The 23024-nt window shown below is 45.1% G+C and overlaps 1 protein-coding gene across 3 annotated transcripts in view; it reads right to left on the bottom strand.

Annotated features, from left to right (window-relative positions):
• Arhgap26 (Rho GTPase activating protein 26) overlaps positions 1-23024 on the bottom strand; it is a 384765-nt gene that overhangs the window by 267448 nt on the left and 94293 nt on the right. For all 3 annotated transcript variants that reach the window (XM_055622582.1, XM_055622584.1, XM_055622583.1), the window contains exons 2-5: positions 11762-11857; positions 10125-10186; positions 6489-6560; positions 759-860 (exon numbers count right to left, since the gene is read on the bottom strand). In XM_055622582.1, the coding sequence (XP_055478557.1) occupies positions 759-860; positions 6489-6560; positions 10125-10186; positions 11762-11857 (332 nt within the window). The remainder of the gene's footprint in view (positions 1-758; positions 861-6488; positions 6561-10124; positions 10187-11761; positions 11858-23024) is intronic.

Raw genomic sequence — 23024 nt, 5'->3', positions numbered from 1 at the left:
AGAAAACCAGGAGCAGGTCAGAGAATTTTTTTTCTTTTCTTTTTGTTTTTTCTTTTTTCTTTTTTTGGGGGTGGTACTGGGGATCAACCTATGACCTTACATTCTGCCACTAAGTTTAGCCCTAACTAACCCCTTGTTTTTTTGAGACAGGGTCTCTCCCTATTTAGCCTAGGCTGGCCTTGAACTCATAATCAATCCTCCTTCCTCAGCCTAGCAAGTGCTGGCATTACAGGTTTCTGCCACCATGCCCAATCAAAGGATATTTTCTTAAAAAAAAAAAAAGGTAACGATGATCAAAATACATGTATGACAGTAAAATACTGTTAAAGCTAAAACAAGAAAAAGTATCAAATACTGTATTGAAATAATAAAAAGTTATTATTAAGGAAATAAAGTATGCCAGTCTTGCAAATTACTGATAAGAGGCAGGAGGACAAGCTCATCATAGGTGGGCAACAATGCCACATGAAGGCCAAGGGTGAGAGAAGGACAAGGCAGACCGCAGCCAGAAACGAAGAGGCATACACACAGGAGCTTCTCCGGAGGCAGCGGGCAGCACTGTGCTCCCTGCCACTAGTGGGCTACAGAGCGGGTACAGGGTTGGAGGACGAGAGGGCGTGGCCCTGGAGGAGGCTTCAGGACTGAGCCTTTGCTCCGCTCTCCTTCAGTCCAGGTATCAGCTCACAAGGGGCGATCAGCACGCGTTCCCAGCGCACCATGCATAGATTAGCACATGCGGGAGCTCCACGGTTCCTTACCTCCTGCAGCTGGGACTCCTTCTTTTTGGAAGACAAATTCAAATGCTTTTCTAAGATGCCACAATACTTCTCTGTCTCTTTGTCATACTTCTTTTTGGCCTCCTGGGGAGGAGGAGGGAGAGGGTGAGAATGGAGAAAGAGTTAAGAGGTTACAAGAGTAAGGTAGCTGGATCCCTCAGGACTTTCATACACTCCCAGTGGGCCGCTCCCCCTACCCATGATGATGAAGGCTCTTCAGATGATGTCCACTGAGGCAGGCAACCGTCAAAACGAAAGCATCACTGCTGCCCGCCAAGGGGCTTGTGGTGATGACAGCACGGGACACCCAGGCAGCACAACTCATCGTATGAAAGCCCAGATTGTAACAGACTGTAAAGTAGGGAAGGCATGACGGTGCAAATCTGGTGTGGCCTACAGAAGTGTTAGTCAAGGAAATGGAACATGGAAATTCTTTCCTTGTGTTGAGAAGTTTTTATTAGCTTAAATTATTGTCTAAAAGTAAAAAAAAGTAATAATATACATATCAACCTGTGTTCCCTCTCCCACCAAGTTCTTGAGTCACCAAGGTTCTAATTTTATTCCCCATTTTATAGGTAAGAAAACTCAGAAGGAAGCCAATTTGCAAAATGTCATAGGGAATGACAAAGCTGACATCAAGCTCTGCCCACGCTCTGCCCACTTGAGACACGGTCACAGGCAGTCTCCCTGCTCTTCACACTGCAGTGGGCAGGGCAAGGCAGGCTAGGAAGCCGTTCCAGTCCCACACAGATGCTCAAGTGCACTAACTCGGCATTTTAGTCCTGCTTTTAACTTATCTGGGGCCCAACGGAGATATTTTGTGCAATTCTAAAGCTACAAAATATATATATATATAAATAAAAATTTAAAAAAAAAGTCATTTCCAGTCAAATAAAGAAACCATCTCTCTAGTCACCTAACAAATTCATGATGAGCAATCAGTCTGTCCTAGGCCCTGCTTTGGGCAGTAATTCCTCCTCTCATGATGGGAGTATTCTAGTGGAAAGAGAAACACAATTAACCAGGAAACAAAAAAGCACTGTAATTACAGATTGCTGCAAGAGCTACAAAAAAAAACCAAAAACAAATGAACAAATAAAAAAGGGAAAGGCCTCAGTGGGGAGAGGAGATGATTCAGACCTGCTAAACACCTGAGGAGGCCAAGGGGAAACTCAGAAAAGAGCCAATAGCGCTAATGCCCTAGGGCAGAACACTCTGAGCCAAGGTCTCTGAGATTCCAACATTTATCTGGTCAACAGCAAGATCCTAAGCCTCACAGAGAGCAGAAGTGATCATACAACACTTTGCAGGCAGGAATCCATTCCTATGGATCTGAGTTTGGCTAAAAGCCTAATCATAAGCAAACCATGAAACCAGCAAACATGAATGAAGAAAAGGATTGTAGAAACACTGCCTGTTGGGATCCTTAAGCAGGCATCTTTACTGCCAGCCCTGAGAAACCCGACGAACTGGTTATCAGGCATCTGTGAGGCTACCAGAACACCATCCGCTGACCACCGGAAACTACCTGCACATGCTCTGGGTCACCTTATAAGAGAACCCAAAGCTCCTCCTCTCTCTCTCATTCTCTCCTGCCTCATTCAGAGACAGTCTCTGCGACCCCCACCCCTTCCCCTAATAAACCTCCCACATGGAACTGGTCGCATGGCGTGATTTGTGAACCCGCCACGTAACTCTCTTCCGCACGATTCTATCACAGCCCCTCCAAATCGAGAAAGGCTCAGGCAAGCAATTCTTCTCCATCAATCCACAAGCTTGGGGCTGGGTTCCAACTCCACTCGATGCTCACATCACACACATCCACTCTCAGCCTAGTGGTCAGCAACCCCACAGGGCACCCTAGGACCAGGCAGTGCAGCTGGCCAGAGGTTAGGAAAGGCCAGCCAACATGAGTCACTGGCATTTTGTAACTTTCATGCGACTAGGGCCTCCACATCTATGGCAAATGGATGGAGATGTGAGCAGAGAAAGAAGGAAGGAAAGAAAAAGCAGTAGCCTTCATGCTGGAACGGTGCCAAGGCCTCTGCAGGGAAAGCCTTAGAACACGGTATTCCGTGCCCTGTCTCACTGCTGTCACACAGTAATTGACAAGGGCAGGCCCAGAAAGAAAGGGTTTACTTGGCTGACTTCCATCACGGCAGGGAAGGTTGCGGTCCTGGGAATCTGACAGTTGGTCACGCGTGCATCCAGAGTCAGTGCGGCAGAGGGAGATGAGGGCTGACGCTCGGCTCGCTTTCTCCTTTCCTGCTTTTAAAATATTGTTTTTATTATGTCTATCTCTGTGTGTCTGTGTAGGGCTATATGCGTGTGAGTGCAGGGGCCGTTGGAGGCCAGAAGGTAGAAGTTGAATGCCCTGGAACTGGAGTGACAGGCTGTTGTGAACTATCCAATATGGGTGCTGGGAACTGAACTTAGGTCCTCTGGAAGAACAGTATATACCCTCTTAACTGCTACGCCATATTTTCAGTCCCTGTTATTTTTCAAGATTTAATTTGTGTGTGTGTGTGCACACCTGAGTGCCAGGTGGAGACAGAGGCCAGAAGGAGGAGTCAGATACCCTGGAGCTGAAGTTACAGGTGGTATAAACTGCCCAACACGGGTGCTAGTAACCAAACCTGGGTCCTCTAAAAGAGCAGTACATGCTAAACCATTTCTCCAGACCCTACCTTTCTCCCTTTTTTGTAGTCCAGGACCCGAGCCCAGCAGTGCTGCTGCCTACATCAAGGCAGTCCCTCATAGGCATGCCCAGAGGGCTGCTACCTCTTTGGAGGTTTTTCTATCCCGTCAAGTTGGCAGTGAATGCCACCACAGCAAGGTAGTATTCTCGAGCTGGGGCAGTGCGTTATCTGGGCACTCAGGACTTAAGGTAGTCTCTATCTTCCAGACACACCACTGAGGGCAGATCAAGAAAAGGGTCAAGATCACGGAATATATTCCCAACTCTAGAGGGGCAAATCCTAAGCAACTACCATCACCTTCTAGGATTCAACTTTCTCCTCTACAAACACAGGGGAGTGAGACGAGATCATTGCTCAGGTTTCATCTTCCAGATCTCAACTCTGCAATAAAATACGAACATTTGCTCTTCACAGAGTTACTTGGACTGGATGAGTGAAACTATATGCAGTTACTTAGCAAAGTGACTGGTGCATGCAGAGTACTCGGCATATTTCAGTGATGATGATGAGAAATGACATTGTGGTGCCAATAGTAACGGTGGGGTGACGATGATGGTGATGGAGGCCGCTTGTGGTAGTGGTAACTGTCAGAGTAATGGTGGTGGTGCTTATGATAATGGTGGCTGTAGTGATGCTGATGATTGGTGGAGGTGGTAATGGTGATGACAAATTTTATGTCAACCTGACACAGGCGAGAGCCATTTGTGGAGAACCCCAATTGAGAAAAATGTCCCCAGCAAATTGGACTGTAGAACATTTTCTTGATTGAGGTGGGTGGTGGTGCCACTCCCGAGCTGGTGGTCCTAGGTGCTATAAGAAAGCAAGTTGGGCAAGCCATGAAGAACAAGCCAGTGAGCAGTGTTCTTTCATGGCTTCTGCTTCAGTTCCTGCCTCCGGGCTCCTGCCTTGCCTTCCTTCCCTCACTTCCTTTGGTGATACCTTCTGAAAGGTAGGGAAACTAAACCCTTTCTTCTTTAAGTTGCTTCTGGCCATGGTGCTTTATTCCAGCAATTGGAACTCCGAGAAAAGGGTGGGAGAAGTGGCAATTGTAGTAATGGTGGCGACAGTGCTGGTGGTGGTGGGTGGTGGTGGAGCTGCTGCTGCTGCTGTTGTCACTGGTGATAGTGACACTGATAATGATAATGGTGATAATGGTGATGGCAGTGGTAGTGCTGATACCTGCAGATCAGGTATCTGTCACCTACAAACACTTCCTTTTCATCACATGCGTCATTTCACTTGCAAATGTTCCAATACATCAAAAGTATCAGCTTGATGAAGGTAACCCCCCCCCCCAAGCACATACTACAATTTGGAATTAGAGCTTTGTGTCTAATGTCTTCCTTTCTAGCTAGAACAACCATATCCACTTGTCATTCATCAACCCTAACTGCTGGGCTCTCACATATATTATTATGTGTTTTATTTTTAAGTGTGTGTGTAAGTGTGTGTGTGTGTGTGTGTGTGTGTGTGTGTGTGTGTGTGTGTGTTTATACATGTGATTATAGTGTCCTTAGAGGCCAGAGGGAGACATCAGATACCCTGGAGCTGAAATTACAGGCAGATGTGAGAAATTGTGAACACCCAATATGGGTCCTAGAATGAAACTCAGGTGCTCTGTAAAAGCAAAATGCACACTTATCCACTGAGCCAGCCACCTCTTAAGCCCTTCTCACATACTCTTAGTAATTGGTGTGTATCTCGGGTTATAGCCACAGCAGAATGACTAAATGACACTGTCCTTCTGTTCAGATAGCTATAGGATATGCACTATTTTAGGTGCCTCATTTATTCTTAAGAACCCTGTGGGGTAAAGTATTATTAAAGATGAGCAAATAGAGGTGGGAAGGTTTAGAAACCTCCCCAAGTTCACAGGTGTAAAAGTTGGAACAAGCAATCTAACTCTAAGGCCACTCTTAACCTCTGCTCTCAGATATCTGTTCTACTTATTACAAAGCACAGTGTTACAGCTCTGCCTCCTGCACACAAAAAGCCAGCTTGCTCAATTCAGAAACATAAACTCAGGGCCACAGTTATGTCAAGATCTGAAGGGCCTCTAGCACAAGAATTCCCAGGGGCCCTGTTATGGGTTACTGCTGTCCACCTGCCAAAATCTAGAATCACCTGGAAGACAGGCTTCAACAAACCTATGGGGATTACCCTGCTTATGCTAAATGAGGGGAGAGATGCCAGTCAGAGCAGGATCCTGCACTGTATAGAGAGGACTGGGGAGGAGAAGCAGGATGTATTGCTCTGTTTCTTGGTGTGAATGTGATGTGACCAGTTGTGTCAGGCTTTTACCCCTGTGACTCAGGATGCACTGTTTCCTGGAAGTGTGAGCTGAAAAGAACCCTTTCTCCCTTAAGCTGTTTTTGTAAGGGTATTTGATCACAACAGCAAAAAAGAAACTAGGACAAACTCCCCTTCCTGGCACAAGGACCCCTGTGCAACAGGTTGTTATAGCAACCAAAAAGCAGCAGCAGAAAAGAAAGGCAGCAGGAAAAGTAATTTTAGCATCAAATAAGTTCAGGAACAAGACACTGTCCAAACCAGGCAAAGAGCTCCGAGGGCTCCTTAGTTGACTCTGAGGGCTCCCTGGGTTGCCTTTAAGCTTTGTTTTTTTTTTTCTTAAATTTACATAATACTGTGATATAAATGTACAAGTGAATGGAGTGGTAGAGAGGGAGATATAATAAAAAATAAAATAAAATAAAATAAAAAAACATGAGACCCACTCTATGGGAGAAAGCCAACTCCTAACACTATTAAAGATACTCTGCTATGCTCACAGACAGGAGCCTAGCATAGCTGTCCTCTGAGAGGCTCCACCCAGCAGATGCTGGGATTCACAGCCAAACATTGGCTGAAGTATAGGTAGTATTGTACAAAATAGTGGGAAGGACAGAAGAACCTCCACAGGAAGACTAACAGAGTCAACTAACCAGGGCCCAGGCTGATGCAGTTTTCAGACCTTCACCCCAACACATAAGAGCAAAGTTTGCAAAATCCTCACCCTGGCAGCCCCGATCTGCTCCTTCCGAAACTTCTCCAAGGGCGTGATGAGCACCTCACTGGCATTTTCAATCTGATGAAGAAAAGCAAAGGGCAGGGGGAAATGCCAAGATTAGTAATGAACTACAGCAGCTCTTCCACATATGTTCTTCCAGCCCTCCCAGTATGTCACTGGACAACAGCTCCTTAAAAGAGAATCTACTTGGAAGCTCCAAATGTGACCTTCTTCCTGTGAAGAGTTTGATATTGTTGGAGAAAGTCTCACCGTGCAGTGCAGCCCAGGACAGCCTGGAACTTACAATCCTCTCAACTCCAGCCTTCCAAGGTTTAAATACATGAAACCAAATGGTAGGCAACCCTTTATAGGCTATAGGGACCTGGTAACAGAGGCAGTATTAGTTTTGGGCTTCAGGTGACATAAATTCACCATTCACGCAAGCTAGAGGCAAAGTACATTTATAGTGAGTCTCCGTTAAAAAACAAAACACCTTTGGACATCTTCTATGGAAAAGATCCTCCAGAATGATGAGTTACCTTAGGGAATTAACTGGGGCTAAGACCTCTGCATTCTACAGGGCTCAGCCATCAGTTCCCACAATCTGATTCACTGTCATACCAATGGATCTCAAATGCACCAAATCTGCCCTATCTCGTGACCATTGCCTCTGGCTTTTCCAGCTGATGCACTTATACAGATTGTAATCAAGGCTTCAGCTTAAAGTTTGCTTCTCTGTGGAGGCCTTCCCTGACCCCCAAAACTAATTCAGAGAAGCTATCTGTCAACCCAGCCCTTCAGAACACATATATGCCAGGTAGTTTTCTGGCTCAATACTATCTACAGACAAATACAACACCCTTTAAATACACACTCATCCCCCAGTGTTCCCAAAGCACCAAAAAAAATCAGAAACAAAGGCATACTCAAACACTTCTGAATGACCAAGTGAGTGAATGAATGACTTCTTGACAAACTGCCAAGTGTGCGACCATGAACAAAACATTTAAATTCTCTGGGCTCTAATTTCCTAATCCAAAGAATGCAGGGGCTAAATTGTTCCAGCTCTAAAATTCTACAGTTCTTTCTAAAGCAGCACAATATTTTACAATCTTTACTCATTGCTCACTCTTCTCTCAACTAATTATCTCAGGAATCTCAACTTCAACAAAGCATTATTTTCTCTAAATCATATGCATGCCCTTCACAATTGCAACAACACAGTAAATGCTAGAGGCTCTTGCCGGACACAGGAAAGAACTGCCTGGATAGTGTGAAGGACAGAAAACGGGCAGGTCTTCCTTTTCTTTTCTTCCATTTGCCTGTTTCCTAATTTTGAAAGCACTCGCCTCTGCTGCAGAGTACAAGTTAACACCGCAGTGTGGCAACAATAGTAAACTTATCTGATCTTTATCAACAACTGGTATTGTTTAATTAGTTTATGTAAGTCCTTCCCATAAACCAAATGGGAGTTTCTGAAGTTCGCAGAGGTGTACTGAGCCAGCTGATGAGTGGTTTCCAACTTTGGTTGTATGTGAGAATCCCTATAGGGGAAGGGGGAGCTTTTACAATCTCAGTAGCCAGGCCACACTTTAGACCAACAACACAATCTCTGGTACTGGTCACAGACATCTGCACTTGTAAAGTCCCCCAAGTTATTCCAGCAGGCATCCATGCTGAGATTCTAGTCCTAAGGAGACTCAGCTGCTCATGAGGGAAGCAAGACAGGTCCTCATCCCAGTACTCTAAGCACTATCTTGTCTAGTGTCAACAAGACCTGTGTTCTTATATATCAGATGAGAGGCTACAGACAGTAAGGAGTAATTGGACTGACGGTGGGACAGGGAGGGCCATTCTCTGCCCTCAAGGAACTCATAGGCACTAGCCACACAGATGCCCACAGTAATCATCCAGACACATGTGGTAAATGCAGAATCCAAGGAATGAGCCAGATGCCCAGATAACACAATGGCTGGCCAAATATCCCAGAGAACCATGGCTCCCCCAAAAGGGTACACTTTGCTGAGCTGAGCTGATGATAAAGCTATCCCAGGGTGGGAAGAGGCTTGTGACAGCCTCTTCCGATGTAGAGGGTAATAATAAAGTTGCAGAGACAAGTTGAAAAAAGTATAATCCAGTCATTGTTCCCCTACCACAGGCCACAGGAATCTGCAGGGTATTCATGGTGATTTTCTTACCACACTCCCACTCCCAAATATTGACATGACTGAGAATCAGACTCAAAAAATCCGTTTCCATTTCTCGAGCACTAATGTGTGCACACTCAAGCTTTCACATACCCATCTGCCCACCACCACACCTGCCACTGCCACTAATGCTCCAACTTGGGTTCAAGAAAACAGCAATAGGAAATCAGAAGGCGGGGGAGTCTCTGCCATGAAAAGAGTGGGACCTTCTGTACTCAAGAGTTTTAAAGAAATTCCCACATCTTTTGGTATAATGTCGATATGGATTTGAACCAAGACTGCAGTTTATTAACCATGTGAGCCTGGGTGAGCAACTTGGCTCCTGTAAACCTCAGTATCTTCATCTGGAAAATGGGGATGATACAGATGGGACTTCAGAGTTATCACAGGAGCTACAGAGAACAGGTCAGGCTCTGGCTGTACAGTGTCTGGTAAGGGTAATGCTCCACTTTTGGAATCCTTCTGGCTCAGCCTGTCCGGAAATGAGCCCCTATAGCTCACCCCAGGTACAAGGCCGTACACAGCCTGTTGGGGGCTTTTGTTCCCACTCCTGCTGCCTGGGGGATGTAGGAAATGTAGAGAGCCTTTGCCCAGCAAAGGCTTCACAACAGGCACTAGTTTGAAAGCACTACTTTGGAACCTAGAGGCCAGCATCTGCTTAAATTTGCAGAGTATCTATGTCTCTGAGGAGCTCCCACAATCACATTCCTGTGCCAGGTGACATTTTCTGGGATCAGCTATGTGGCAGGTGCCTTGTGATTGGAGGTGTGGCAAAAACTCAGTGATGTCTTCCCTCAGAAGGCTATGGACAGGGCTAAGAAGGCACAAAGACACATGCTTTTTCCTTCCTCCTGATTCCTGAAAGTTAACTCAGTCAAAGACATCACTCTAAAATCTCTCTCTCTCTCTCAGTGTGTGTGTGTGTGTGTGTGTGTGTGTGTGTGTGTGTGTGTGTTGTGCTGCTTCTACATGTGTGCATGTGTGCCAAAGGTTGACATCAATGTTACATCTCAGGTATCTATCCACTTTTCCACCTTACTTTTTGAGAGTCTTTTATTGAATGTGGAACTCACCAATTTGGCCAGAACAACTGGCTAGCAAACCATAGGGATTACAGGCATGCACCACCAAACCCAGCTTTTTATGTGGGGGCTGGGGATTTGAACTCAGATTCTCCTGCTTATACAAAGAGTACCTTACTGACGGAATCACCTCCCCAACCTACAGTGAATGTTGAGGACAGTGATGCTCTTCAAGTTATGGACCAGTAATTGTTTTAACACTCACAGAAACCTTCAAAGTCTGCAAAGGTTCAGAGCCTCAGAGTACTCCAGAGGCAGAGTCTGGCCTTAAACCTGGATCTTCTGACAGGAAATTCCTTGTTCTCTCAATGTACACAGACTGTCTAGAACTGAGAACAGCTCTGGATACTCACCATGCGACTCCGCTCATCCTCAAGATTCCTGAGAACACTAGCAAATTCTTGCAAAGATCTCGCTGGAAGAAAGAAAGAGGTCATGAAGCGAAAGCAGGATGATGGGTGTGCATGAGCAACTTACAATTTAAATTCCTTTCATACACACAGAAGCCCAAAGATGTCAGATTCCCTCATCTTTTAATCATTTAGTAAGACAGGATGGCCCAGAAATGCAGGTCAATTGCACCTGGAACACCAGCTACAGGATTTCTCCAAGGAAAAGCCCCACCTGTTCCTGAGAGTTTCTAGGACTGGTGAGGTACTGGCAGGCTCCCAGCCTTGAGGCTGGAAGGGGCATAGTTCCAGAGTTGAAGGATTTCCTGTGCAGGATTCAAGCTCTTCAATCTTTGTTGCTGGGTTGCGTCGGGATCGAACCTTTCTTTTGGTGTGACAATTAAAGGGATAGTTCTGTGCACAACAGAAGCCACATCTCTGGCATCCCCTGGATTCCTTCTCCCTGAGTTCTGAAGCCCCTCCTTAAGAGAGTGCAGCCTGCAGCACAGCAGGCAAACACAGATGGTCTTTACCAGAATCTTTCATGAAGGCATCAGGCACTTAGTGGAGGACCCCTGAGGACAGTAGGATACTTAGGCAATGCTGGAAAGGCCTTGAGACTTGCAACAAGAACACATTTTCATTGCTCTCAGCTACTTTCCAGCTGTCTGTGCGCAAACCCAAACCCTGTTGCTCAGCTTGACAACAGACTCAAAAAAACATCTAATGGGTTAATGAGCAACCTTAAGTTTATCAATTCTTTTTATTTCTTATGCCTCACATATACTAAGCACATCCTCTACCCTGGGACTACAATCCCAGCCCCAACTTTTCTTAGTTCTTCCTCCCTCTATGGCATCTATATGCCCAATATAAGGGAAAAAAAAAAAGAATATGAGACCCAGCAAAGTGATGAGTCTTGACTGTGCCCATGCTCTGTGCTCAGAGCTGCCTGTACAATAAAGCAGGGGACAGTTCTTTACTGGGAATGGTGATATATAGGAGCTCATCTCAACCTCTCAGTAAGGAAACTAAAGGAGAGAGAGCTGCAGACACAGGGAGCTGGCAACTGAGCCCTGTTCCTGCTCTGAAGGCAGTGACAGTTACATGGTTCCAGCCAGAATGGAAGGTCACTCAATCAAATTTGTGAACATTTGAAAGATAAAGAAACAAAACCAAAACAAAACAAAAACCTAGAACTTGACATAAACTCAGCTTACACACTAATTCCGTTTAAAATATTCAACTAAAACATAGTACTATTCTATCTCAGTCCATCAGCTAACACTGTGCAACCTTAATCCACATTAGCTCTTGCCCTAGGTTCTTAGTGCTGTGGTTGGATTAAGGGGGGGGAGGAAGGAAGGAGAGTGCCACAAAACCAGCCAGAAGAACACGGAAGGAAGGTGGGCTGGAGCTTCTTCCTGCCACTGGACAGGGAGTGAGGCCAGCACAGGAGAAGCCCATCCTGACCCGTGCATCTGTGCTGTTCCACTACTCACTGGGTTCCTGCCCTTACTAGTCTCACAGGCTCCTAGCCCAGGTAAAGGCTTGCTGCCATGAACAACAGATGTTTTCATCTCCCACGGCTTATGACTTACCTATACACATCTCATCATCTGTTTCTGCATCTCCTATACACTGGAATTTAAATTCATTTAAGGAATCTGCGAACTTCCGCTTTGCCGAAGACAAATCTAATAAGAAAAAGAGGAAAACACAAATTATTGAAATTAAACTGGCCTTCCTAGTCATTGCCCTTCTGAAGTCCTTCTGCCTATACTCAGCAAGGTTTGTTCCTCAGACCATTTCACAGAAGAAATGTTAACTCAAAGTAATAAATAACTGCTTATATAACAGTGCTTTATATACTTATATAAGTACTTAAGATACTTTGCACAAAGTATTAATTTGCTCTAGAAGTTAGCATTTTTATTGCAGTTGCTCTAACAATTCAAATCCTATGGGATGGAGATATAGCTCAGTGGTAAAGTGCTAGCCTAGCATGCACAAGGCCCTGGGCTTGATTCCCTGTGCTACAATGCATGTATGTTCATGGGAATCTCACACTTCAGGGCACCAAGGAAGAAGCCTGGCTCAGAAGCAACATCAGTATCCCTAACGTATAGGTCCATGCTGCCAAACCCTCCCCGTGTGATTCTGTAACACATTCAAGGCCCACGTTCTCAGACCCTCTCAGACCCATTCTCTTTAGCCCACAGCTTGTCATCCCATCTGAGCCGGTTTCCAGTCTCCCGAAGAACTAAGCCCTGGCACTGTTTTTGTATTGGGATTTTCTTAAGAAGCCAACCCCACACATGGTATCTATAATGAAAACTCTCAGGGGCCCTTGTCAAATTTAAAAACTAAACTTTCCTTTAAGTCAGCAATAAAAGTCAATGCTCCTTCCTGAGCCCTCAGCTTCTGTTCAGGGCATAAAATCACCAAGGTACCTTTAAGTGGCCTGACAGACAAGGCTGCTCACTACAGCGTGCTTAACTTAATTCCACATGCAGCCTTCCTGCAGATTAGGCTAATTATTCAAATTACCATCTATCCAGGCTTCTCTCATTGAAGGGGAAATGGCATTAAGTTCGAACTCCCAGTGGAGGGTAACAGGAGGCATAACGTAACAAGGCCTGGATTTAATAAGATGGAAGGTTCTGGCTTTCCGGATCAACATGACTTGCTAAATAAAAGCATCCCTTCCCTCAGTTGAAGGTTATTTAGGTTGTTTCCATTCCCTAGCTACTGTGCAGTAGAGCAGCAATGAACACAACCGAGAAAGTATCTGTGGAGAATAGGATATCAAGTCCTTCCAACATATGACTGGAGTATTCGAGCTGGGTCACATGGTGGATTTATATTTTAGCTTGTTTCAGACACACATACACACACACTATATATACATACGCATATATATATATATACACACACACATATACTGTATGTATCATACTTTGTGTGTAAATGACTGTCATGTACACACATCATACATATATACATACATCCATCATTAAATAAAAAGAGGTCATGAATTTGAGAAAAATAAGGAGGGCTCATGGGAGGGACTGGAGGGAGAGGAAGGAAGGGGAAACAGGAGGTAATTATATTGCACTTCTCTCTTTTGCTCCCATTTTCTCTCTTAATGTTAAGGGTGATGATTCGCATCATTCGATTGTGTTTGGTTTGGTTCTTCTCCTAGTATTTGCAGTGCAATCTGCTTGAAGTGTGCTGAACAAAGGACACAGGGACCCTAGGGTCCCTTCTGAGCCAGGCTGTTGGTAAAGGGCACTGGGCTCAGCAGGCGCGGCTGTCCTCAGTCTGGAGCTCAGGCTACTGAAGAGAGCCTGGCCCACCTTCCACAGCTCAGCTGATGCGGATCCTAAGCACAGCACCCTGTTCTGCAACACAACAGGAGGCACTTGGAGGTGGGAGAGGAACACAGGACCCAGTTTCAAATCCCTCCCTGGTACAGACGTTCACGGGAAGAGTACTTAATAAGTGTCCAAACATGACAGTAGGGAACCAGGCTTCTCTCAGAACTGGCCTCTCGGGCAGAGGGTCTCCTTCAGAACAGGGTTCCCGCCTGGCAATCCTGAAAGTCAGAACACCGTGGGGAGGAAGGAAACTTGAGACTCTGGACAGGCAAGAGGGGGAAAAGAAAGGATGTTATTTCAAAATGGAAGGAGAGAAGGACCCTGGGAGCCCCAAAGCACCCCCAAAGCACAAGCACAACAAATGTGATGAGTACGGCTGCACACAAGTCATATTTCAGCCCAAATGTGCCCTCAGTCAGAACTCACAAAATAAGGTCTAAGCGAAGAGTGTGAGCGGGTCCCTTCACCTTCTGCCTGGCAGGCCTCTGCCTCCCCAACAGGACGAGAAAGAGTTATGCTGACAATCACCTTAACAAAGTAGAAAGAAGTGCAACGCAGACTAAATTTGGGAATGCTTCCAGGGTGCACCTGAAAGGCTGTGCTGCCAGTGCTGCCAACAAGGATGAAGTGCCAGCTCCTAAAGAACAATGGGGCCTCTGTGGGGCCTTCTAAAGGAGGGCTACCTTGCCAGGTTACAGGCAGAAGGTAACCTGATGTCACTGTCTGGGCCCCACAGCAGATGAGAGGCTAGATCTGGGCCTGGTGGAATATGAGGTAATGAGCTGTGATGCAGTCAATACAGGGCTCTGGGCCAGGGAGGACAGCTGAATGAAATGAGAATTCCAGAGCCTGGAACCTGGAAAGGAGCTTACCTTGGACCTAGCACAGAAGTCTTTCAGGGAAACTACAGTAGACACCTGTTGTTTGCCTTGCTCAGAATCTGTGTCTGGCCTGAACCGCACTGCCTTCAGCTTATTCAAGGGAACTACGCTTTCCTTCTTGAATCCTAGGAGGCACTGGTTACAGACCAATCAGTCCCAAACTCTTGCTTCCATCCTAACTCACTTTGGATCCTGGGTTCCAGTTCCAGACTACCTTTTTTTAGCTAGCTATGTTAACTGACCCCAGATATAATCATGAAGTGTCAGTCATTGGATGGAGCCTGGGGATCATCCCACAGATGAGAGAGACCTACTATATAAGCATTTTGCACATTTGTGACTCATCACTCCTCTGGATTGAGGTCCCTGGAGTACGTGGTGACTCCATACAGCTCAAACCCTTTAACATAGTCCCTCTGTGGTATTTGGGACACTGGTGAAGAAATAACATAAGAATATTCAAAATTCACTGCTTCTTAAAAGGTATATTGGTATAAATCATCACTCTGGGCATAAAGCTCTCCAAAGGTATATTGTTGAAAATTCCACTTCTACATAAACAAGACTCAAGCATGTACATTCCAATAAGAAGGACTGAAGGGCTGGGGCTGGGTGAGTGCCATGCATCACGCTCCCTATTCATATAACCTCGCTGGGTCATGTTCAGGCAGCACAAGACCCAGGAAGGAGCAAAACAGAGTCGGTAATGTCCAGTTTGCATAACTCCTGTCGCAGAGCAGCAGGATGCTGGCAGGGCAGAGCAAAACTACCACTGCCTGCATCTAAGAAATACAAAACCCGCAAGGAGACAAAGAAAATAAGAATATAGAAACAGCTACCAGCCTGGACCTTGAGAAATTGCTCCCCAAACCTTCTACTCACTCAGGCCGGAGGAAGGTACCCTCCCCCTCCCGAGGTTAACAAGCTCTGCCTCAGCAAACATTTCTATGCATAAAAATAGAGGGGCTTTAACCCAAGCATGATGCTTCTTTAAGATAGAAGGCATGTCATCTTTTTTTCAAACACCTTAGACAACCACCTTAATTTTACACAGCTTATCAGTGAAATCACAGTCAATCTCCCTCCTTGGGTAAAATGTAATGTAGTTGTGCACACACGTGCACATCCACATAATAAAGAACTCAAGGTAACCTTATAATTACTTTTCATTTGGGCATTTCTGTGCCCTCAGAGTTACTCTAATTGCATCTAACTACCCTTAGGAATTTCCATTAGTCAGACCTTTCTCTCCAGATGCAGAAAGTGATTGCAGTTCCTAACAGCAGACTCCTGAGATAAGAACTTGCTAGGACTTGGCCTCTCGGCTAAGGAAAGCTCAAGAACAGCAAAGTTCCCAGGCCTTACCTGCTAAGGTTCCCCTCCTCTGCCTTATCACCCTACATTTGGAAGAATTTTGAAGCCATTGCCTGAGTAATTTTATCTCCTAACACACAAAGGACACCTCAGGTCCCTAAGCAGTCACCTCCAAAATGTCCTATGCTACCTTGTTAGGACACAGCGGCACAAGCCAGCTTCCACCAGAGAGGACCCACCATGAGGACTGAGAGAGAGAGAGAGACATGGTTCCTGAAGAACTACCATTTACTCTTCATCTCCACCCACAAGGGAAGTTCTAAACAGTCAAGTTCAAATTCTTCCCCCCAGATACAATTTTCTATAAAGATCAGCCAAGGGCAAGGATGGTCTCTCTGTCTTGGCACAAAATTTGACACCTGCTTGTCAACTTCATGCACAGTATCTGTCTCCAATCCTGTCTATTCCGTCACAAGAAGCTCTTCATTTGGCCAGCTCTTCCCATAGCCTTTAATGGCCACCATCCCAGACAAATATTACTATTTGCCTTCATGGTTGCCCCCGCCTGCTCTTTGCTTTCCCCATATCTACTTCCATCCGTATGGCAAGTTCTCTAGCCAACTATGTCAGCCTTGTGATGCCTAGAGAGAAAATGAGAGGCCCTCTCAAGGCTTGAAATACCATGAGGATGCAACCTACCACCTCCTAACCCGGGTTCCAGCTGCCCTGGCCTGGACAATTCCTACCACTCTGTCTACAGCTCAGAAGTTCCTTCCTCCAAGAATCCTTCATTGGCTTTTCTAAACATCCCAAATCTCACCTTATTTTTCACTCCCTGAATACTATGCAAATCCCCCTTCATAGAAATCTGTGTTGGTTCCTGTATGTGGAAGAATAAGCGGTTTACTGTTGGCCATGATTTAAAGTAGTGAATTGTTACCCTAGCAGGGTAGTATCTCTTGGTGCCTCTCCCTGATCCCACCAAAACTCAGCTCAAGCCTGGTTTGAATGTGTACTACAGAAGGAACAATGGAAGAGAGAAGTGGGGTACTCCACAGAGGCACCAGCCTTCACTGAAGGTCAATCTTCCAACTCTATATTGGATGAGGGGGGAAGATTAAGAAAGTCAGTAGACACTTTCTGACTTATGGGAACCTGGATAGAACCTGACATAAGCAGGATGTGCTCTTCACTACCATGGGGCCACCTCCTCTGAGCTGTCAACGAGGGCAATTCTCACAAGGCTGAAGGGAGAGCCACCATCAGCAGGAACATTAGACAAAACTTTCCACCAAGGGCCCAGAGAGATAAACTAGCATCAAACTAAGTGCCGGCCACAGCCACATGCCAGCCCCAACACGTCCCCAACTCTCAAGTCAACAGCATGAGAGTTCTCAGAGAGGAAGAGCCCTCCTCACAGAAACCACACAGAAGATAGGCTTTCCCAGGCTCAGAACACGCTTTACACCCAGTTCAGTGTGCTCAGTGTAGAGAGAAAAGGTGATATGGTTTTTGCTAAATGCCATTTTACAGCCTGAATCCTTCTATTCTATCAGCAAGAAGTCTATGTTGAAACCTAGAACCAGTTGTGAAAGAATGCATTTGTCTAGATTCTGTGATACGTGGTACTGCCTACGTCCACTGGGTGGCGATCAACCACATCAGACAGGACCCAGGAAAGGTACTGTCCCTTTTGATGAAGACTTGCTAACCTGATAGGAAAGCTTGATCCTAGCCTTGGGAGGCTCCTGGCCTCCAGTGGGAAGACATGCTCTGAAATGCAGAGGGTGGATGCTATCTGGAATATTCTGGAAGGGGTGTATTTTATGAAGTCATGGCCAACAGTAAACCGCTTATTCTTCCAGGTCTAGTTGGTATCAACTAGGAACACCTCTCCTCTAACCAAAGCAGACGACACTCCAAGCACATCACCCAACCATGTCAAATGATGTGCACTCTGGTTACACGCCTGTGTGGTTTTCCTAAAGCCATTCCCTAGATCTGTGTTTCCTAAGTTGAGACTACAACCAGCAGTAACCCTGAAGAATCTGGGTTTTGGACTGGAATATTAAGGCTAACAAAATGTTCAGGGATGATTCTAGTAATGAAATTAGGTAGAACAAGAAAGGGAATGACTCTTCCCAAGAAGAGGGAACTGAATTAAATTATTACAAGAAAATACCCTTAAAGAAAAGAAAGGAGTCTCATGCCCACATTAATACACATCAAAATAGCTATGATTATGCATTAATTGATTGATTTCTAACAGTATAGGGTGAATCCAATAAATTAGGTTATTCTCTCTCTCTTTCTCTCTTTTAATGTTAGGGAGACTGATGCTCAGAAAGGCTTAACCTTTCTGAGGGCCACAGAATTAATCATTCTGCTAATATAAGCACCCTGGTCCTTCTTCGCTCTAATGCCTACTTTACTCAAACACTTGAGACTATCAGTGCAGTTGGAGAAATAGAAGGGGGATGACTTCTACATGTCCGTGTCCTTAAAGAGAATTCCAGGTAGAAGATCTAATCTGTACATACTAAACTATAAATTAAGTTAGCATGTGCTAAGGCAATCAGAGAGGGGAAGAGATACTGAGTACAAGTCGGGCATTATTTCAGCTGGGTCACTAGAGAGAGCAACAATACAAAGTTAAAAGAGAAAAGCAGGCATTTGAGCTGATTCTTGTTTGGATATGCAGGAAGCAAGAGGTTTGTTGGAGGCAGGAGGCAGGCTGGGGAAGGTATTCTCAAGTAAAAATGGAGAGAGAACACCCAGAAACAAACTGATCATCAGGTAAACAGACAGAAAGGGACTGCAAAGGAAGGCCAGAAGGGCTTCCATGTTAACCAAAGGGATCTAGATTTTGTCTTCAGAGAAGGGTGACAAGTTCAGCTTCAACACTGATGAAGTCTTTAGTAAAGAGTTGCCCAGAACTCTGTTTTAGGACACCCACTCTAACTGACATATCTTACTCTGCTGTAAGAACATGAAACCAAGGCAAGGGATAGCCGATGACAGAGGACACCACACAAACTGGCCCTGTGTGCATGGGCCACTGGACAGCCAATGAAGGCAGTGTGTTACATCACAGAAGCTCTGCTTCCTCCTGAATACCCCAAGTCCTCTTAACAATGATCAATAGCAGAATCATTAGATTCACTGAATTATTTTTGTAGATGGTATATATAAATGCATCTGTATTTCTCAAGTGTTATTAGGTTTTCTATATGCTTTAATATGTTGAGCTGTCACACTTATACAAATATGTCTACATTTATACATTATCTGTGTTTTATATTTTATAAGTATTAGTTTATCCCCATAACAGCCCTTGAGTTTAAATGGTAATGACTAGCCTTTTAATTTTTTTGTAATTTATTTTTGTTCATGTATTTTAAGTATCTAAGTACTTTGTCTCCATGTACACAAGAAGAGGGGCTCAGATCCTGTTAGAGATGGTTGTGAGCCATGTGGTTACTGGGAATAAAACATAGGACCTCTGGAAAAGCTGCCAGTGTTCTTAACCACTGAGCCATCTTTCCAGCTACGTGATCAGGCTTTTACATGAGAAAATTAAAGGCATGCTAGGTCAAGGTTCAGGTGTTCTGTTTTTGTTTGGGGCCACACACATGACAGGCACAGGCTCTGACACTGAGCTATATCCACAGCCAGAACGTGTTAAAAGGCTGTATTACACAAAGTGCTTGGTAAACATCTCTGATGCTGTGGCCAATGCAACAAGTGACTTAGTATTAGGACACTGATGCAAGAGCCCAGCCATGAAGCAGAAGTGGACACAGAAGTGGGTCCTGTATTTAGAAAGCTACAATCACATGCTGTCCTAAGGTACAATGAGGCAGAAAGCCGGTGCAGGGAAAAGTCCCTCAAGGAAACTGTTATTTGGTTAGTTAAAAACAAAGAAATGCATTCTGAAAACTAACCCAGGGAGAGCACAAAACAACAGAGGGTTTTTCCAGGATACTCAAGTACAGATTAATCAGTTAATCAGTCAGTCAGTCAGTCAGTCAGCCAGTCAGTTTGTCTGTCTGTCTTTCTCCCTCTCTCTGCCTCCCTCTATCTCACCCTCTCATACACACATATTCTCGCTCAAATTCTCTCATATTCTCTTTCAAACACACTCAGATGTACACTTACACACACATACATACACACATTCTCTCTCTCTTTCCCTCTCTCTCTCTCTCTCTCTCTCACACACACACACACACACATACACAATTCAACAATTCAAGAGTTTGACTTGCTAGGGTTCCACAAACACAGATGCAAACCCCAGGTCTCCTGTTTCCTAGCTCTGTGCCTTCAGCCAAATTATTCAACCTTCCCATGTGTCTATGAATGTACAAGGACAACATGCACTTCCCAGAGGTGCCCTGGGAATTAAAAGTACAAATTGCCTAGCACAGGGCAGCTGCTGATCGACCTTTCTGTCCAGGAATGGCGACTGGGCAGAGCTTCACTATCCCATTAGACAGAGAGGGTGATGAAAAGAAATCTTAAGTGACATGATAATGACACATCTTTGCCTCATTGGATCACCAAAGTAATTAAATAACCCTATGCCAGTGAATGACTAAAAACTGATTTGAGAGTTTAAAGGTTTTCTTCGGACGTGTGGAGAATTTTAAACACATACAAATTTATAGTTTCACTGCAGATAAAAAGTGAGGCAGAACCCATTCGGGGACTGAGAATTTACCACAGTTGTAAGCCATTTACCTGGCATGCCATTCCTCCATAGCCCTCTCCCCCAAAAAGTTAATGGGATTTTTTAAGGTTAATGTTTAAAAGACAAAATTCAAATGTAGTTAAAGTGGGCCTTCAAATGTAGGAGAGGTGAAACGGTGGTGCCATCAAGTCCCTTTTGTCTATTGCCTGGCAGGGGAACAGCTACAGGCCCAGGTTAGACAAATAAAAGGACCTGGCCAACACACAAAGCCAGGTACTAGGCTTCTTAAGAAGGCCAGGCTTTTGTGTGAACTGTCCTAAGAAGAGAGAATATTTTAGAAACGAGATGAATTAAAGACTACGGCAGGGGAATCACAAGTTCTAGGGCAGCCTGGGCTATTGCCTCAAAGGGGAAAAATAAGAGCATATGGGGTAGACCAAGTGTCTTCAGGTAAACAAATCAGAGGAGGACCAAGAATTCCAGGAAGGACCAAGAAAACCAGGGAGAGCTCTCTCTCACAGAAGTGCAGTGAGATGCCCAGCAAGAGCAGGGAGGTGGCAGCAGTGGGGCCCTGGGTTGGGTCTAGAGTCTCAGCTTTGATTGTAGAAAGTCACTCCCTCCAGGGCAGGGTTTCTCAAGATGTACTGTGCTGTAACCACCAGGGTAGCTTGTCAATTCAGATTCCGATCCAGAAGTCCTGCAAGCCACAATCTACATGCGTACATGAGGTCTCAGATGATGCCAGTGGTGCCGCTCCAGGCGCCACATTCTCTGAATTAAGGTTTGGACTTCCACTTAAGACCTCAGAGCAAAGACCAAAGCTGCCTGTCCTTGTAGCGTAACAGTGACATGCAAGATCTCAACAGAGTCTGGAAGGATGGGCGCATGAGGAAACTTAAAATGCTGCAAATATAATGGAACCCATATCAGAAGAGGAAAGAGCAAACACCTTGAGAAGCCACTGCACACACTGAATCCAGAGCAAGTTGCTGTTTGACAAACAGAGGTGAAAAGAGCTCATTTGAAAACCAAGGGCTGGGGGCTGGCAAGATTGCTCAGTGGTTAAGAGCACTGGCTGCTCTTCCAGAGGTCCAGAGTTCAATTCCCAGCAACCACATGATGGCTCACAACCATCTGCAGTGGACTCTGACTCCCTCTTCTGGTGTGCACAAAAGCAGAGTAGTCATATACATAAATTAAATATTTATTAAAAAAAAAAAAAAAGAAAAAGAAAACCAAGGGCTGAACCAGAGTTCAAAGATCCCACTGAAGAATCTTTTCTGTCTTTTCTTCTTTGCTTGGTAGGAAGAGTATATTTTGCATATTCCTATAGCAAAGCATATTCTCTTTGTTGTTCTGAGAGAGCACTTTTCCAAAAGCTGATTGAGGGAACACAGACTCCGTTAGTCTCAGCAAATAACCATAGCAACTAATACCACCCAAATAAAATGATGTCTTCTCAGTGATGTGCTGGCTCAATGAGATTAAGAGGGTGACGTGTACCATCTGAAAAATTACGGTGATAAACTTCCAGCAAAAGCCAGACCTTCTTGGAAAGGGTTGTAAGTAAAAGAAAGGCCTTGCCAATAAATTAAAGACAGGACACAGAGCCAGAAAAAAAAAAAATCCAGGAAGTGAAAAACTGGAGCAGCACCGCTCTGCCTGCCCCCTGCTTACAGAGACAGAACCCACATACAAACTCAGCCGAACAACTTCACAACTGAAGGCCACCACCTCTACCAGGGACCTATCAAGGAAGTGGCATTTTATCTCTTCTATACATTCCTTAATGAATAGTGTAAAGGAAAAGCAAACACTGCGACCTCAGAGAAGTCTTCAGAGAAGTTTACCTAAATTACTGTAAAACTTTTAAATGTCAAAGAGGAAGGCTGCAGAATATCAGGTTCAGGCTGGTAAAGGGTTCCCAGCACTCAGGAAGTCCTCACAGGATGCAGATCCTTCTGTCCAAGGTCTTTATATTGGAGTGATGCTTGTGAATAAATACCTCAGCGTCTACAAATACAACAGCCGTGTCTGTCTTTCCATGTCCCCAGCCCAAACCTGCCTCCCCCAGGTCTCCACAGTCACACCTGTAACTGGACAAATCCAGACAAGCAAGAACCTCACTTGGGAAAACAGGAACAGTGACGCCGAGGCCAATCACCTCCCTGTCACCCCTGGAGCTTTTCTAGCAAAGCACAAACACGAGAAAAATAACCCTGCCCGAGAATCAGAGCCTAACTGTCACTCAGCAGTTCCTCAGGAGCAGCAAGGGTCAGCCATATCCACGTATCAGACACCGCTCCTGCAGGTCATATCAACAGTGGAAACAAACCTGCAAGTAATCGAGGGATAGCACAGGAGTAAATTAAGATCTTCGGCTAGCCATGTCTACTCCAGGTCTGTCCTGGGGCTTTGGAACAGGCTCCCAGGAGGCAAAGTCCCATCTTCACTAGTCACAATGCCACTGTACAGTTTCCACCTGTGTGAGATGCAGCTAAGAGAAGAACTGTACCTTAAAGTTCCTCTGAGAAGAGAAATGGCACATGGAAGTGCTTAGCGCAGGGCCTGGCCTGCAATAAGCACTCAATAAACC

This window comes from Psammomys obesus, unplaced genomic scaffold (assembly GCF_907164565.1).
Source record: "Psammomys obesus unplaced genomic scaffold, mPsaObe1.curated_primary_1811, whole genome shotgun sequence".
In the NCBI taxonomy this organism is placed as follows: Eukaryota; Metazoa; Chordata; class Mammalia; order Rodentia; family Muridae; genus Psammomys; species Psammomys obesus.
The sequence above is the reverse complement of the archived record's forward strand: the minus strand, read 5'-3'. Positions and strand labels throughout refer to the sequence as shown.